An 18590-nucleotide genomic window follows, 5' to 3' on the forward strand; every position below is an offset into this window, starting at 1 on the left:
CTGTATGTGGTTGGTGTCTAAGTTACTTTGTCCACATCCTGTAGCATCATCATGGTCGAGTTGTTGAATATTTATGCAGCAGCAGACTTCGACAAATACGCTATAGATGGAAGAATGTGTGGGTTCCTAGGGCTATTAACTTGGAATGGAAGACACTCTTGAGAGTTGTAGCGAGGTGTCTGTGAAGGGCAACTGGACTCCTGAGACGTCCATCAGGAGGACCTGGGGGTCCCGCAGGAGAGCCTGGTGATGACGTCATGGGCCGCCTTGTCCCGCCAGTCTTCTGGAGCCTGGCACAGCAGGGGCCGCTGTCCGACCGTGGTCTGGCGGTCGCGGATCCTGCCCAGCACGTCGGCGAAGAGGCAGTCGCACTGCCACGGGTTTCCGTCCAGCGCCACCGTCCTCAGGCTCGACAGCTTCTCCAACACGCGAAAGTCCAGCCGTGAGAAGCGGTTGTGGGACAGGTCCAAGTACCGAAGTTGGCTGCAGCGGAAGAGAGAATCAGACACCACTACAGACAGGTGCAACTGTCAGAGTAACAGGGAAATCATCGCGATTAATTTTTGGGGAAATGATACAGATCAGTCTTCAGATGGTTACTATTACTTCCGTAAGTAAATAACCAAGAAGATACTTATTTGTTAGGTGGAAAACGTTCAATTACTAAAGCATGAAGTTGTTGTTGTTGTGGTCTTCAGTCCAGAGACTGGCTTGATGCAGCTCTCCATGCTACTCTATCCTGTGCAAGCTTCTTCATCTCCCAGTACCTACTGCAACCCACATCCTGCTTAGTATGTTCATCTCATGGTCTCCCTCTACGACTTTTACCCTCCACGCTGCCCTACAGTACTAAATTTGTGATTTCTTGATGCCCCAGAAAACGTCCTGTCAACCGATCCCTTCTTCTTGTCAAGTTGTACCACAAATTACTCTTCTCCTCAATTTTATTCAATACCTCCTCACTAGTTACGTGGTCTACCCATCTAATCTTCGCCATTCTTCTGTAGCACCACATTTCAAAAGCGTCTATTCTCTTCTTATCTAATCAATATTAGACTCTTACAAAGCTGTGATAATAATAATGACATTTTGAAAATAATTTAATTTCGTGACTGAAATACACTCCTGGAAATTGAAATAAGAACACCGTGAATTCATTGTCCCAGGCAGGGGAAACTTTATTGACACATTCCTGGGGTTAGATACATCACATGATCACACTGACAGAACCACAGGCACATAGACACAGGCAACAGAGCATGCACAATGTCGGCACTAGTACAGTGTATATCCACCTTTCGCAGCAATGCAGGCTGCTATTCTCCCGTGGAGACGATCGTAGAGATGCTGGATGTAGTCCTGTGGAACGGCTTGCCATGCCATTTCCACCTGGCGCCTCAGTTGAACCAGCGTTCGTGCCGGACGTGCAGACCGCGTGAGGCGACGCTTCATCCAGTCCCAAACATGCTCAATGGGGGACAGATCCGGAGATCTTGCTGGCCAGGGTAGTTCTTACACCTTCTAGAGCACGTTGGGTGGCACGGGATACATGCGGACGTGCATTGTCCTGTTGGAACAGCAAGTTCCCTTGCCGGTCTAGGAATGGCAGAACGATGGGTTCGATGACGGTTTGGATGTACCGTGCACTATTCAGTGTCCCCTCGACGATCACCAGTGGTGTACGGCCAGTGTAGGAGATCGCTCCTCACACCATGATGCCGGGTGTTGGCCCTGTGTGCCTCGGTCGTATGCAGTCCTGATTGTGGCGCTCACCTGCACGGCGCTAAACACGCATACGACCATCATTGGCACCAAGGCAGAAGCGACTCTCATCGCTGAAGACGACACGTCTCCATTCGTCCCTCCATTCACGCCTGTCGCGACACCACTGCAGGCGGGCTGCACGGTGTTGGGGCGTGAGCGGAAGGCGGCCTAACAGTGTGCGGGACCGTAGCCCAGCTTCATGGAGACGGTTGCGAATGGTCCTCGCCGATACCCCAGGAGCAACAGTGTCCCTAATTTGCTGGGAAGTGGCGGTGCGGTCCCCTACGGCACTGCGTAGGATCCTACGGTCTTGGCGTGCATCCGTGCGTCGCTGCGCTCCGGTCCCAGGTCGACGGGCACGTGCACCTTCCGCCGACCACTGGCGACAACACCGATGTACTGTGTAGACCTCACGCCCCACGTGTTGAGCAATTCGGCGGTACGTCCACCCGGCCTCCCGCATGCCCACTATACGCCCTCGCCCAAAGTCCGTCAACTGCACATACGGTTCACGTCCACGCTGTCGCGGCATGCTACCAGTGTTAAAGACTGCGATGGAGCTCCGTATGCCACGGCAAACTGGCTGACACTGACGGTGGCGGTGCACAAATGCTGCGCAGCTAGCGCCATTCGACGGCCAACACCGCGGTTTCTGGTGTGTCCGCTGTGCCGTGCGTGTGATCATTGCTTGTACAGCCCTCTCGCAGTGTCCGGAGCAAGTATGGTGGGTCTGACACACCGGTGTCAATGTGTTCTTTTTTCCATTTCCAGGAGTGTAGAATCGAATCGTTTAGCTTTTACACCTCAGAAAATTTCGTTTTACTCCTCATGGGGTAATTACCCACAGGATGGGAACCACTGCTGTAAGGATCGTAGAGATTTGAGGTAGGGCCTTGCGAAAACGAAGGCTCTCTGAAAATGAAAACGCAAATAAAACTTCCTAGCAGATTAAAAACTGTGTGACTGCCCGAGACTCGAACTCGGGACTTTCGCCTTTCGCGGGCAAGTGCTTTACCGTCTCTTTTTTTTTTTGCATTGTGTTCATTATTGTTCGTTGCGTGTGGTCGTAGCGGACGTCACGTCACATCCGTTGAAGTTCATTGCTGGTCTCTTCGCTCAGGTTTTTTTTTTTATTTTATTATTTTAGAAAGCTGTCAGCTCTCTGACCGAACACGCTGAGTTGCCGAAGCAAGCCTCAGTCAACAGCGGAGTGTGCGCTGATATGAAACTTCCTGGTAGATTAAAACTGTGTGCCGGACCGAGACTCGAACTCGCTGCAGTGAAAATCCCATTCTAGAAACATCTCCCAGGCTGTGGCTGAGCCATGTCTTCGGAATATCCTTTCTTCCGGGAGCGCTAGTTCTGCGACGTTCAATGGAGAGCTTCTGTGAAGTTCGGAAGGTAGGAGACGAGGTACTAGCAGAAGTAATGCTGTGAGGACGGAACGTGAGTCGTTCTTTTGTAGCTCAGATGGTAGACCACTTGCCCGCGAAAAAAAGCAAAGGTTAAGAGTTCGAGTCTCGGTCCGGCATACAGTTTTAATCTGGCAGGAAGTTTCACATCAGCGCACACTCCGCTGCAAAATGAAATTATCATTCTAGAAAGAAAATAACTAATCATTATTTCATGTACAGAAACCAGATGGCAGTTATAAGTGTCGAGGTGCATGAAGGGGAAGCAGTGGTTGGGAAGGGAGTGAGACAGGGTTGTAGCCTCTCCCCGATGTTATTCAATCTGTATATTGAACAAGCAGTAAAGGAAATAAAAGAAAAATTCAGAGCAGGAATTAAAATCCATGGAGAAGAAATAAAAACTATGAGGTGCGCCGATGACATTGTAATTCTGTCAGAGACAGCAAAGGACCTGGAAGAGCATTTGAACGGAACGGACAGTGTCTTGAAAGAAGAGTATAAGATGAACATCAACAAAAGCAAAACAAGGATAATGGAATGTAGTCGAATTAAGTCGGGTGATGCTGAGGGAATTAGATTAGGAAATGAGACGCTTAAAGGAGTAAATGAGTTTTGCTATTTGGGGAGCAAAATAACATGATGGTCAAAGTAGAGAGGGTATAAAATGTAGACTGGCAATGGCAAGAGTTTCTGAAGAAGAGAAATTTGTTAGCGTCGACTATAGATGTAAGTGTCAGGAAGTCGTTTCTGAAAGTATTTGTATGGAGTGTAGCCATGTATGGAAGTGAAACGTGGACGATAAAAAGTTTGGACAAGAAGAGAATAGAAGCTTTCGAAATGTGGTGCTACAGAAGAATGCTGAAGATTATATGGGTAGATCACATAACTAATGAGGAGGTATTGAATAGAAATGGAGATAAGAGAAATTTGTGACACAACTTGACTAGAAGAAGGGATCGGTTGGTAGGACATGTTCTGAGGCATCAAGGAATCACAAATTTAGTACTGGAGGGCAGTGTGGAGGGTAAAAATCGTAGAGGGAGATCAAGAGATGAATACACTAAGCAGATTGAGAAGGATGTAGGTTGCAGTAGGTACTGGGAGATGAAGAAGCTTGCACAGGATAGAGTAGCATGGAGAGCTGCATCAAGCCAGTCTCTGGACTGAAGACCACCACAACAAAAACAAGTTATCGATGTTTTCAATTAGTAACACAAATGCAGTGGAGCTTACGGGTCGATCACGTAGTCCACCCACAACACACATAACTTGTGCTTCGTCCCGTAAATCACTGACGTTAAAAGCTAGACATGTACATAACAAATGCTAAATATCTCTGTAGAAAATAAGACTCCAGGTTGTAGGTAGTAACTACAGTTGTCCAGAAATTACTCCATTACTAGCTTCGAGACAGATAAAGTAAGTAATTGACCACGTGGCACAGCAACAACTATATGAGGGCTACTATAGTGTTGTACACTGTATTATTGTTATTATTATTATTATTATTACTATTATTATTAGAGTGCTTAAACAAAAAGTATTAACAGCCTGAAGTCATCGACTTCTACCAGTTCAGAAGTAAGGAGTGCAGCAATCAAGCTATTTACAAACAGTGAGTGTAGTGCACACATGTGAACCTGTCTGGTTTTAAATGGTGTTGGAGTATGTAGGTCAAGGAAGTGGTGCAATGGAAAGGAACGATGCAGGGGAAGCATATTTTGTAACAAAATGTCTACCTTCTTGTGGATAGCCTGCATTCTTATCTGGGGACGAGTTGTGGGTGTCGCTTGCGATCCACAACGAATTCGTTTGCCATTCAGTCTAACACAAACACACACCACACACACACACACACACACACACACACACACACACACACACACACACACACACACACGCATATGCATACACACACAGACACCCATCCACCCACCCACCCACACACACGCACACACATATGCATACACACACAGACACCCACCCACCCACACACACACACACACACACACACACACACACGAACTAAATATTATTATAGCTTCTCATCTTAAAAATACAAGTGTTCAAAGAAAAGTCTTTCATTCTACAACTTAGCTAGGTGCTAAACTTCATGATAATATGGGGAAAGATGGGGGGAGGGGACAACAGAAAGTGGAGAAGTGGGGGGGAGGGGGGAGGGCGGGGATACTAGCTAACGTCTAATAGCAATAACGGGTAATGGTCTAAGAAAGACGGGGAACCACTGGTGTAGAGTCGGATCCACTCTTCGAATGTCTGCTTCTACACTGGTTGCAATTTCTTTCGTTTGGACATTTCACAGACCAATGGTAAAATTTCGGTCCTCGCAAGTACAGATCTATCATAGATAAAGAGTATTTGGAAAAATTGACAAGTGTTGGAAACGTCGAAATGCCATATCGTCTAAGTTGCAAATTATCAAATTTCTTCTTCTATAACACGATGTCAAACGCGTTTTCCCACAGTACCATGCAATAATCTGGCAACCAGGCTGTCCGTAATGATGTAACAAAATGGTTTATTTAATTGCAACATAACCTGACTGTTATTCCAAAAGCTGCCACATAGTCGCGGAGGAAAAAAGTTACCCTGGAAGTGTAGAATGAATTTCTTTTCTTTCTATTAATGATCACAGACCTTTGGTTTTGAGACTACCGGTGTAGGTCAGCAAAGAACAAGTATGTTTCATAACATGTCCTAGTGTAACAAAGCCATAGTGGCATCGTCGTAAAATACAAACGATACTGAACTGATGATTTTTTTTGTACATTTTGCGCCGATGCCGTTATGGGTTTATTACGTTTAAATCAGATCTGTAGATAGTCAATGCAAATCGAAACCGGTAGTCTAAGGACCAAGGGTTTTGGATCACTGACGCAAATAAAAGAAATGCATTCTAACAATTATTATTGTTTTTTTAATCATACGTTTAGTATATTTAGCTTCCAGGTTGGTTAACTAAAATGTGAGTGAAGTGAACAGAATAATCTGGAGGGCAAAGTAGAGACTTACAGGTATTTATTGAGTAACCAGTTCTCATTGTCCAACATTCCAAGACAGACCGAGGAAACAGGACGACCCTGTAGGTTTGATATAAAGCTGACAGAGATACTCATTTCGCCAATCTTCAGGTTCGTTGCCACTCAGACATCCCTGAAGATGGCTGAATGTATTCAGCCGAAACACTAGAATAAGAAGCTCCATCTGTGCGGCTGCACTCCCGAAATTTTATGGAATATTTAAGATTGTGTCCGAACTGAATTGCTTGTCTCAGCGGGCTTTAATAGCCAACAATATTTCATTTTCCATGATGACCTTACCATGGAAACGAGAATTCGATGGGTCTGTTTCGGGATACAAGGTGGTCTCGCCCTTCCCAGGGGCTGTACTGGCAAGGAAACTGCGCAATTTCCAATTCCTTCTGCATCCTGTCAGAGATATTGCATCCAGGGTCATAGTTTCGACAATATGTCAAGAGAGCTATGAGTGTATTCCACGAAAGTCCAAACTTTCTACTGAGCGAGGTGGTGCAGCCGCTATCACACTGAATTTGTATTCGGGAGGAAGGCGATTCATACTCGCGTCCGCTCAACCCCATTTGGGTTTCCCATAAATGGAAATGCTGTATGGCTAGGGCCTCCTGTCGGGTAGAGCGTTCGCCTGGAGCAAGTCTTTCGAGTTGACGCCACTTCGGCGACTTGCTCGTCGATGGGGCTGAAATGATGATGATGAGGACAGCACAACACCCAGTCGCTGAGCAGAGAAAATCTCCGACCCTGCCGGGAATCGAACCCGGGCCGTTAGGTCCGACATTCCGTCCCGCTGATCACTCAGCTACCAGGGGCTGACAGGTTTTCCGTGATTCACCTAAATCGCAAATGCCGGGATGGTACCTCTGAACGGACACGGTCAGCTTCCTTCCCCATCCTTCCCTAATCCGATGGGACTGATGACTTCGCTGTTTGGTTCCTCCCCAAAATCACCCTGACAACTCAAACTTTCTCTGACAGTATCTGATCGGTCTTGATCTGCAAGGCTCAAGGGCTCTACAAAAAGATTCCCTGCGTCTTTTTAAGACCAACATATCAGAAACTGAGAAGGAGGGTCTACAAGCGACCGGAAAGACTGGTATACCTGAAGTAATCATCAGTGTCAAGTAGAATGAAAGCAAATACTGGCATAGAACACAGAATAGCGTCAGTAGCTGTGTGTGTTGGTAAAATGCGCTTTTGATACCTGGTGCGTTCGAAAATAGCAGGATCCAAGTTATTCAGCTGGTTTCCCTCCAGTAGTAGCGTCTCGAGCATCTGGCAGCTGTTGAAGATGTCGTAAGGTAGGAAGCTCAGGGCGTTGCTGCCCAGCATGAGGGTGCGCAGCCTGGAGAGCCCCTCGAATGAACCGGACTCCAGGGACGAGATCTGGTTTCCAGTCACCACCAAGGTCTCCAGCCGCGACAGCTTCGAAAGCAGTCCTGCAGGAAGCGTCTCCATCCTGCAACGTGGCACCACAAATGTATTCCTAAGGAAAACTCTGAATCGGAGGTGCTCAGTTATAAATCCATGGAAACATACTGTAACATATTTATTTCCTGGCCACAACTGTGCTCTTCCTGTGGCTGTTGTCTGTTGTTGTTGTTTTGGTCTTCAGTCCTGAGACTGCTTTGATGCAGCTCTCCATGCTACTCTATCCTGTGCAAGCTTCTTCATCTCCCAGTACCTACTGCAGCCTACATCCTTCTGAATCTGCTTAGTGTATTCATCTCTTGGTCTCCCTCTACGACTTTTACCCTCCACGCTGCCCTCCAATACTAAATTGGTGATCCCTCGATGTCTAAGAACACGTCCTACCAACCGATACCTTCTTCTACTCAAGTTGTGCCACAAATTTCTCTTCTCCCCAATTCTATTCAATACCTCCTCATTAGTTATGTGATCTACCCACGTAATCTTCAGCATTCTTCTGTAGCACCACATTTCAAAAGCTTCTATTCTCTTCTTGTCTAAACTATTTATCGTCCACGTTGCACTTCCATACATGGCTACACTCCATACAAATGTAGGTTGCAGTAATTATTGCACAGAATCGAGTAGCATGGAGAGTTGCATCAAACCAGTATTCTAACCACAGCAAAAACAGCAGTGACAAGAACAACAATCACGGGAGTTAAGAAAATCTTAATTTGTTTTGACGTAAGACCGCACAATGAATTTTTGTCCGAATTTTCATAGCCAAACAAAGAGTGCGAAATTAACAACTCAGGTATCAAATACACTGAGTGTGATCTCTGCTCTTGAAAACAAATGCTTGAAAGAAATCAGGATGATTAAGGAAAACGTAGTGATGTAAGGGAAGAGCAACTATGTAAATGATGTGTCCAAAAGCTCAACTCTTTCAAGCCCAGCTGTTTTGGGCATGAAGAGTTACATTTGTGTGACATTCTACAGCCAAAAAAACCTTCCTTTAAATCAAGTACTAAATTAAGGACATTCTGAGAACAATAGGCACCAGGAAGAGAGTTGTATTATCAGATGGTTTATCTTCCGAACACAGAGCTATTTTGCGCATAAAAAGTTACATTTGTATAATACTGAAATGTCCAGAAATTGCTATAATAGCAAATGAGGTGTCATTAAGATAATTCTTTCTGCACAAAACTAGTCTAATGACCCTCCCTTGGCCACTAAAAAAATTATTAAGTATTCCTGATAAGAGCAAAAAGAACAGACAGGCAGCCTCGAAACTTTCCGCAGCGAAACTGATTGTAACTATTGTTTCCAGGTCCTCTTTCCTTCCTAGTATTAAATGTTTTACATAAATCTGTCTTTCGCCTTTACTTTTGAATCTGAAAATTGAAATTGAGTTTTTCATCAAAAACAAAATATATAGTACTGTGGATCTTAATTACCGCCTACTTGGCTGAAAAAGAGTAAACTATTGATGTTGCAGTAATTCGTGGCATATCCGGAGTGCAACTGAGCGCACCCAGGGTTAAATTTCTCCTTTCCAGCCAGCGTAAGAAAAAGCTTTCCAAAATCTGAGCCGTAATATAACTCGGAAAATTCCTGACGCTGTTATTGAAGAACAAGTCAAACGGATACGATTCTGAACAACTATGGCAGTCTGTGTCGGTAGGGCAAGTTCCACAAATTTTCGCGTTTCACAAAAGAGAATCTGTTCATTCCAAAAGAAAGCGGTATTAAACAGGGATCGCACATCACTGCCTAGCATTCAAAATACTGAGTCTCCTGCTTGCTTGCACTTTGTATCGTAATTACTAGGAGAGGAAACATGAGCATAATATTTACTTCAGAAATGAGAAAAATTTTACCTTTCAAGATAACAATTATTACTTCACGAAAACCTTCTTCTCGGTGCTCAACTATTACAGTATACGTTTATCTTATTGCAAGAGCGTATACCGACAAAAATTAATATTTTCTTATATATCACTGCAATGGCGGATGTCGTTTCTTTTTCTAACAACAGAAGTACACCGTCTTTGAAAATACGTCTTTAGTTAGTCATCAGAAAAAAGTCATTAGTAAAGTCACGGAATTCACAAGTTTGTTAAAAATCACGGAAGGCTAACAAGCCAACGATGTAATTTACATTGCTGCGCATGTAGCAGAAAGTTGTATGTTACTTCAATCTTCTTGGAACATACTTTTCGCAATGTAGATTATATATCATGTAATATCTACCAGTGGATGTGAATGAGCTTCTTTGTGTTGTTTTCATGCTTATCAAACCAAACTTTTTTTTTTCCTTCTGTGTTATAATTTGCAATTTAGGTAGTGGTGACTGACTTCTTTGAATTGTATCCCAAACCATTGATTAAATAAGAAACTGACAGTTTGGTTGTTAGTTGTCGATGCCAACGAACATGACGTCGGAGCCATTTACGTCTGTCTTGTAGATGACATCACGTGTGACAGTTGAGGGACGGTATCGGTAGATTCACTATTAGTAGGTGTACTGTGTGTCCTATTCTGACGGCACAGTCCAGACTGACAAACGTAAATAGCTGACGTAAAATCAGGTAGAATGGTAGTTGAGTACAGACCTGTTGTTGCTGACGTTTAGGATGGTGAGATTTGTGAGGTTTCCCATCAGCTGCCCTGGCAATGAGGGCAGCTGGTTGGCTTCCACGTGGAACTCCTCCAGTGCTGCGTCTTTGCCAAACATGGACGGGTTGAGTGTCTCCAGCTTGTTGTGCCTGCAAACAGGGTTTCATATTGTTTCTCTGAAAGGGTAATATGTGTAAGCGGTTCCTGACTGTAGGATAGCACAATGAGTAATTTAGTATTAGTGGAGTTTTGGTGATATCTTGAGCAACATAAAGATTTAATTTCACAGGGGAAAGTATCACAAAATATTGTTGGTTTTTAGCAATTTCCTTGGAATAATTTAAATAAAAAGAAAAAGACGTCCGGTATGTACTCTTGATTTTACTAAGATGTTACGAGCACGGTCTAGCATTTGTAACAAATGTATCAGTCAGTGCTTTCATTAGCGGAGCATTCCACACACCTTAAACCGCAACAGCCTTTACCAGTCAACAGAATATGATTTCTCATACCCTGATGAATTAGTGGAATCGTCCTCTTCATCTTCATCTATGCTACTTTGGGCTGAACATGCAGAAGTTCTTGGGTCAACACTTTCAAACTGTATCACATTCTTCAGATTTGTTTTCTTTTCTTTCTCCTCTCTCCCTGACACTTTTATCATCCGTTTTCGCTATTGCATTTCTAGCTCTTTCTACTGTTCTTTCCTAATTTGCTTCTTGTAGCCCCTGTGTTTATTCTATCGAGAGGACGTTTGGAACAGCCCTCTTCGATTTCCTCCATGCTTATCAGATATCTAAGGTAAGAAAACTGCCTAGCATAATAGATTCATAGTCATGGGGACACAGACTCGAATTTCGCTGGCTACACCTCCTTTTTGTGTATTTATTTAAATCTCACATTTATTAACAGATAGAAATTTTAATTGAAACTGTTGAATCATAATTCTTTTAAAAAAGTGACAGTTTTTAATTTTTAATTTTATATATATATATATATATATATATATATATATATATATATATATATATATATATATATATATATATATATATATATAAGGTTTTTTTCACATTATATAATGTTTATTTGTGAAGCTGTGCTCATCAATCGTACATTCTTCTACATCACAATTTTGGAATTTGTCATTGGTGTTTCTTTGATATTTAGAAACTGTGCTAGTTTACTGATCTATATAGCTGCTTTCAGACAGATAATGGATGTTGCAAATACCATGTTCCATGAGGCCAATACTGCCTTTAGCTGTACTGTCTTTGATCTCGATGGGCAGTATGAAAATTTCTCTTATCCAATCACTGGCTAGGATCTTACCAATTTTGGTACATTTACCTCCACAGAAACGAAGGAATTAGATAGATAGTCTTCTGATTGTTGAACATCTGCACATTTACGTTTCGTACTGATCGTTAGTTAAATTTCTCGGTCCACTCAGCCATTCCTTCGGAACAAGTGCATCTGTTGTTTTATCTCTGAATGCAAGTAGTCCTGCTCAGAAAGAGATATAGGTCTGTGTACCGACGCTTTCCTAGACTCAGTGGTTGAAGATATGCGCGCTTATATATACGTCAATGGGCATCGCCTTGCAGTATACAGACTGGTCTAGCTGCCAACATTGATCACTTTCTACTAAAAGATACAGGAATAGCAACTTTCAGGGGGAGATTTCACCTTTATGGTGTGTGGAACTGAAAGACTGCAGAGCAATGCTTTGAATCGCTTACGTTCTGTCGGATGGAACTAGCTTCACAGATATCGACTCTGTCTCTGGCAGCATGGTGGTGGGCTTCTGTTCCTGACGAAGTCGAAGCAAACATCATGGCCAAGATTCGAACCGAGAACGTCGCCCTTCGTGGGCTGTGTTGCTACCTACTGAAGTATTTTTCATGGGGCGGGAGAGAGGGTTCCATCCTCTAATTCCACTCCGGATTGCTGTGGCCTTTGTCGGCGTTAGCAACTGGCGAAGTTCACTGTCTTCCCATAAAGTGGAAGACATGAAGACCAAATTATTTTTGAAGTTAAGAATTCTTGATGGAACGCGAAACTCTTACTGAAATTCACAATTCTCTTTAACAATTAAAATTCCTCTTAATAAATAAAAGATTCATTTTATAAATTAAATATCATATGGAGATCTAAATATTTTTATAAAAAGTGAGAAATTATCTTGAAAAATTAAAAGTTATCTTTAAAAATGTGGAACCTATTTCAAAAAATGTTGAATAATGAAATATACTGCTGAAAAATAAAAAAGCCCCATGAATAAATAATCATTGTTTTGAGACATAGAAAATCCTCTTGAAAAGTTAATGTACTCTCACATACTGGAATTCCTCTTGCATACAAATTTTCCTGGAAAGCAGAAATCGTTATAGAGGCTAAAATTCCTCTTGCAATCTAATAAACTCTCAAGCAAAGTAAAAAAAAAAGCTTCATAAAAACTATGACTCCTTATATATATAAGGAAAGAAAGAAGTTCTGAAAACAGAAAGTATGTGCCTCTTGGGTACTGACAAATCCACTTGGAAATTACAGTCTCCTTGAAAACTAAAGACCTTCTTCAAAAATAAAACACTTTCTGAAAGATGAAATGTCTTGAAATGTAATTATAGAGTGTCTTCATTTTGTTCCATTTTATGTATTATAGTTGGAGCTATGTTGACTCAATTAAAACACATTCTGTATGATTTAGGACAGACCTCCATTGTGACTTTCGGCACCCTGCTGTCCAAGCACAACTCACAAACTGACCTCACAGCTTTATTTCATTTATCTCCTACCTTCCAAACTTAACAGTTTTCCCACATAGCTTGCAGGAGTAGTACTTCTGGAAGAAATTATGTCACAGAAGATGACCTAGCGACAGTCTAGATGATTATTTCCAAAACAAATCTTTCACTCTCCAACAAATTGAACACTGTTGTACATAATGTCATTCCTAAAATATAACATAGCTCACACGTGATATAAATAAGAAGATTTGATTTATTTTATTTTAAACGTCTAGTTATGGAGGACCAAACTATGGAGCAAATCTTCATGGTCGTGCAATGAGTCAGTCAGTACATAAAGTTAACATCAGAAAAGTCGTTACATCAATATTTACGTCATTTGCAGACTAATAATTGTAGCTTTTACAAGCTATACGTTTTTAGGTTGGTTAATATCTCCAGTGGTAAGACCAAGTAGATAATGCACCTATCCTCATAGGCAGCAAGTCAGGTGTCGAATTATGGAGTGGGTAAGTGGATGGAAAACAGTTAGTCTATACTGATAGGTGTAGTCCACTTTATGGGACAGTGCAACAACGCAGAAATCAACGGTTCGTGTATGACGTGTCTGTGGGAAGCTTGTCCGATGCAGCGAAAAAACAACCAACAGATGGTGTGTGTATATAGTAACTTACCATGTCGTATAAAAATATCTACACTTATATCCATTATACCCTACATTTTGAAGTATTAACTGGGTTGTAATGGGTGTAAGCATAGACATTTCTATTGATGACTGAGGATGGTGGACTGAACAACATTACCTCAGCATTTACTTTGTTTGCAGATTAATGATTATAGCTATTACAAGCTGTATGTTTTTAGGTCGGTTTGTTCCTCCAAGTACAGGTGGCAAGAGCAAGCCATTAATGCTTATTTGTTTCTGGGAAGATGTACAGGAGTTGAAGTGGAGACACATGGACACGAAATTATACTGGCAGGCTTATTTCTCTACCAGTTGTTGTTGTTGTCTTCAGTCCTGAGACTGGCTTGATGCAGCTCTCCATGCTACTCTATCCCCTGCGAGCTTCTTCATCTCCCAGTACTTACTGCAACCTACATCCTTCTGAATCTGCTTAGTGTATTCATCTCTTGGTCTCCCTCTACGATTTTTACCCTCCACGCTGCCCTCCAATGCTAAATTTGTGATCCCTTGATGCCTCAGAACATGTCCTACCAACCTGAACCACAAACTCCTTTTCTCCCTAATTCTATTCAATACCTCCTCATTAGTTATGTGATCTACGCATCTGAGCTTCAGCATTCTTCTGTAGCACCACATTTCGAAAGCTTCTATTCTCTTCTTGTCCAAACTATTTATCGTCCATGTTTCACTTCCATACATGGCTACACTCCATATAAATACTTTCAGAAACGACTTCCTGACACTTAAATCTATACTCGATGTTAACAAATTTATGTTTTTCAAAAACGCTTTCCTCGCCGTTGCCTGTCTACATTTTATATCCTCTCTACTTCGACCATCATCAGTTATTTTGCTCCCCAAATAGCAAAACTCCTTTTTTTTTCTTTAAGTGTCTCATTTCCTAATCTAATTCCTTCAGCATCGCCCGACTTAATTCGACTACATTCCGTTATCTTTATTTTGCTTTTGTTGATGTTCATCTTATATCCTCCTTTCAAGACTCTGTCCATCCCGTTCAACTGCTCTTCCAAGTCCTTTGCTGTCTTTGACAGAATTACAATGTCATCGGCGAACCTCAAAGTTTTTATTTCTTCTCCATGGATTTTAATACCTACTCCGAATTTTTCTTTTGTTTCCTTTACTGCTTGCTCAATGTAGAGATTGAATAACATCGGGGAGAGGCTACAACCCTGTCTCACTCCCTTACCAACCACTGCTTCCCTCTCATGCCTCTCGACTCTTATAGCTGCTATCTGGTTTCTGTGCAAATTGTAAATAGCCTTTCCCTCCCTGTATTTTACCCCTGACATCTTCAGGAAATGAAAGAGATTATTCCAGTCAATATTGTCAAAAGCTTTCTCTAGGTCTACAAATGCTAGAAACGTAGGTTTGCCTTTCCTTAATCTTTCTTCTAAGATACGTCGTAAGGTCAGTATTGCCTCACGTGTTTCAATATTTCTACGGAAGCCAATCTGATCTTCCCCGAGGTTGGCCTCTACCAGTTTTTCGATTCGTTTATAAAGAATTCGCTTTAGTATTTTTCAGCTTTGACTTATGAAACTGATAGTTCGGTAATTTTCACATCTGTCAACATCAGCTCTCTTTGGGATTGGAATTCTCTTAGTAGTGCTATTATTACAGCCATGCAGAAAACATCAGATCGTAAAGATTGTGAGCATCTGCAGGAAGACTGACATAGACAATAAACAACCAATGCACTGATATGTGTACATATTAGGATACCACATAGATATCTGCACTTATACCCAACTGATTAGAAGATGTGATCCATAAGGAAAATCTTCAGATTAGTAACGATGTAACGAAAAAATTCGATGTCGTGATCACTGAGACTCACCCTAGAGTGAGGACCCTGAGCCTGGAGTTGGTGACGAAGGCGCCATCTTCTACCCTGGAGAGCTCGTTGTTGGCGAAGGCGAGCACCTCCAGGTTGGGGTTGGCCGCAACCAGTGGAGCCCCTACCTGGCGCAGCAGGTTGCCTTCCAGGTTGAGGCGCTGTAGCTCAGGGCACCTCCTTGACAAATAATTGCGCATCATAGTGGTTCTTATATGAAGCACTTTTTTTTTTAATTTATGTTATTTCTTGGTCTACCCCTAGACTCTTTACATTAGATCCAAAAATGGGATGTGCGAAATTCGTGCTCAGTAAGATAAGGAGGAGGATCTGTCTCTGGGCCTTCGATGTTGGAAAAATTTGGAAAAAAATAAAATTATCAACTTCATAAAATGTCGTTTCTGCATGATAAAGACGTTTATTACCTATTATGAGTCAGTGATTTATCTCATTTTCCTTAACTGAATACGTTCGCGTTTCACTGAGCACGTTGGTCAAGTGACATGGGTGGGTTAAAGACCCAAAGGCAGACCAGATAGACTAGGGCAGAGTCAGCTATAAACTTGCTGACCAGGACACAAAAGTGCCAAGAGATGAATGATGGTCACTCTCAACGTCTGCTGTTGTCAGTTTAGTTCTGTATTTCCTTTCCTCTGCTACACTGGAACTCTGTTCTGTGGGTCACTTATTTGCCCAACCCTGTACAAGTAGCAGATATTCATGGAAACCGATTGCGGCTGCCGAAAGTCTAGGAAATCAGGTTAAATTATGTGAATGCGTGGTATCTGTTATTTCGGACACGTCCGAAAGGAAAGACACCACGCGCAATCCGCAGCTGTGCCGTGTTATATGTAAATTGAAGGTGTAGGGGAGGAGAAAGGAACGGGGAACGTATTATTGATGTCAGTCGCATCGGGACATTACGCGGAATCACCCATTGAAGCTGAAAAAAATGGTTCAAATGGCTCCAAGCAGTATGGCACTTAACGTCAGAGGTCATCAGTCCCCTAGAACGTAAAACTACTTAAACCTAACTGACCTAAGGACGTCACACACATCCATGCCCGAGGCAGGATTCGAACCTGCAATCATAGCAGCCGGGTCGTTCCGGACTGAAGCGCCTAGAACCGCTGGGCCACAGCGGCCCGCTCCTCGCCGCTGATTCCGCGTAATGTCCCAATACAGCTGACATCAGTAATCCCTTTCTTTTCCTTTCTCCCCCTTCCGCCTATTTACATACAATTAGGTTCCCCTCCACATCAATCCCCCAATTTCCGGGGAATGTAGCAGTCAAAGCACGTTCGATGTTTTCGTTTTCATTTCGTTTGCAGGAGATAATACACTGTAAGAAAAAAAGGCGCTATGTCACGAATGAATCATCCGGATGGGGTGGAATTCGATAAATGAGATTTACATGTGCAGACAAAGAAATGACTGCAGTTTTAGAAAAATTTGATGATTTATTCAAGAGAAAGATCTTCACAGATTGAAAAAGTCAATAACGTGATGGTCCACCTCTGCCCCTTACGCAAGCTTTTATCTGGTTATCCATAATGGAGTTATCTGATGTCCTCTTGAGGAATATCGTACCAAATCCTGTCCAATTGTCGCTTTAGATCGTATAAAATCCTAGATGGTTGGAGGGCCCAGCCCATAACGCTCCAAACATTCTCAGCTGGGAAGAGATTAGGCGATTTACCTGGAGAAGGTAGTGTTTCGCAAGCTGGAAGACAAGCGAAGAAAAAGTAGTGGGACAACAACGTGACTGCCCCCCATCATACGCCGCGACAACCAGGTGTCCTGGTCTGGAGTCCCATTTTCTTTCGTAGCAGCACCTGTTTGTCATCAACATCACTCTTACGCAGAGCGATACGTCGACGATATTCTATGCCCTGTTCTGTTGTCATCATGGCAACCCACACTAGGCTTACGTTTCAGCAAGATAACGCCCACGTGTACACGGCGAGAGTTTCTACAGCTTGTCTTCATGGTTTCCAAACCCTACCTCAGCTATCACGGTTCTCGGATAACCCCACTTGAGAGCATTATGGGAAGGCCTTCCAACGAGCTCCGGATTTAGACGATCTGAGGCACCAATTGGACAGAATTAGGCACGATATCCCTCAGAAGGACATCCAAAAACTCTATACATCAGCGCCAAGCCGAATAGCTGCTTGCACAACGGCCAGTGGTGGATCAACGCATTACTGACCTGCTCAATTTCTGACGCACTTTCTTTTGAATAAATCATCAAATTTTTCTGAAATTGTAATCATTTATTTGCCTGTTTATGTACACTGCATCTACCGATTTATGTTGCAGTCGGACAATTCCTTCGCGTTGGAAACCAACTGCTCTCTATTGAAGACCCTGGTACAATAACTGTAAACCTCACGTTTACATAATTCGAGTAAAGCACAAAAATCTGTCCACGAATTCGAAAAACTTTTTAAGGGGCTCCGGAAAGGCTCAAAATCATGAAAAGTTCAATTTTTACTTTTTTGCGTTTTCTGAATCTGTAGACTATTACCTTTTAATAGATATATAATTTATTCAATTCCGAAGACTACAACTATTTTTAAATTTTTTTTGAAATGTGTTCTACATGGGCGTGTCCCACTGTGGCGCTGTTAAACTGCTGTCAAATGGTGTTATTATTAACGTCCGTGTTCATCAGGTACATTTTAGTGATGTGCGGTAAAGTATGTGTTGTGGCTAACCTGTGATGGTTCAATATATATCGCTGGTGTGATTGTCGATTGTTTCATGTTTATTTACTCTGTCGTTATCTCGAAAATATTCGTAATTAATTCTGTTTCTTGAGTCTCTGTTTTGTTGAAGTATAATAATGAGTAAAAGTAATGTTATTAGAAATCCTCTGAAGGCTTTTAATAAAAGGAGAAATGTTGGAAAGCCAAAGGTATTTAGAAATATGGGAATGAAGATAGGTTCTAACATGGTACGAGCGATGCTTGCTTTAGACAAGGAACGCCTTCGGGCTGCAGACAGGGCTGTAAAGAGTCTAGAAATACAAGC

The 18590-nt window shown here is 42.4% G+C and overlaps 1 protein-coding gene across 1 annotated transcript in view; it reads right to left on the reverse strand.

Annotated features, from left to right (window-relative positions):
* Positions 1–212: 212 nt before the first annotated feature.
* Positions 213–18590, reverse strand: part of LOC126214924 (slit homolog 1 protein-like) — a 136561-nt gene continuing 118183 nt past the window's right edge. Inside the window, exons 10-13 of the mRNA XM_049941564.1 lie at positions 15558–15731; positions 10261–10413; positions 7434–7688; positions 213–483 (exon numbers count right to left, since the gene is read on the reverse strand). Of these exons, the coding sequence (XP_049797521.1) occupies positions 213–483; positions 7434–7688; positions 10261–10413; positions 15558–15731 (853 nt within the window). The remainder of the gene's footprint in view (positions 484–7433; positions 7689–10260; positions 10414–15557; positions 15732–18590) is intronic.

This window comes from Schistocerca nitens, chromosome 12, assembly GCF_023898315.1.
Source record: "Schistocerca nitens isolate TAMUIC-IGC-003100 chromosome 12, iqSchNite1.1, whole genome shotgun sequence".
Classification (NCBI taxonomy): Eukaryota; Metazoa; Arthropoda; class Insecta; order Orthoptera; family Acrididae; genus Schistocerca; species Schistocerca nitens.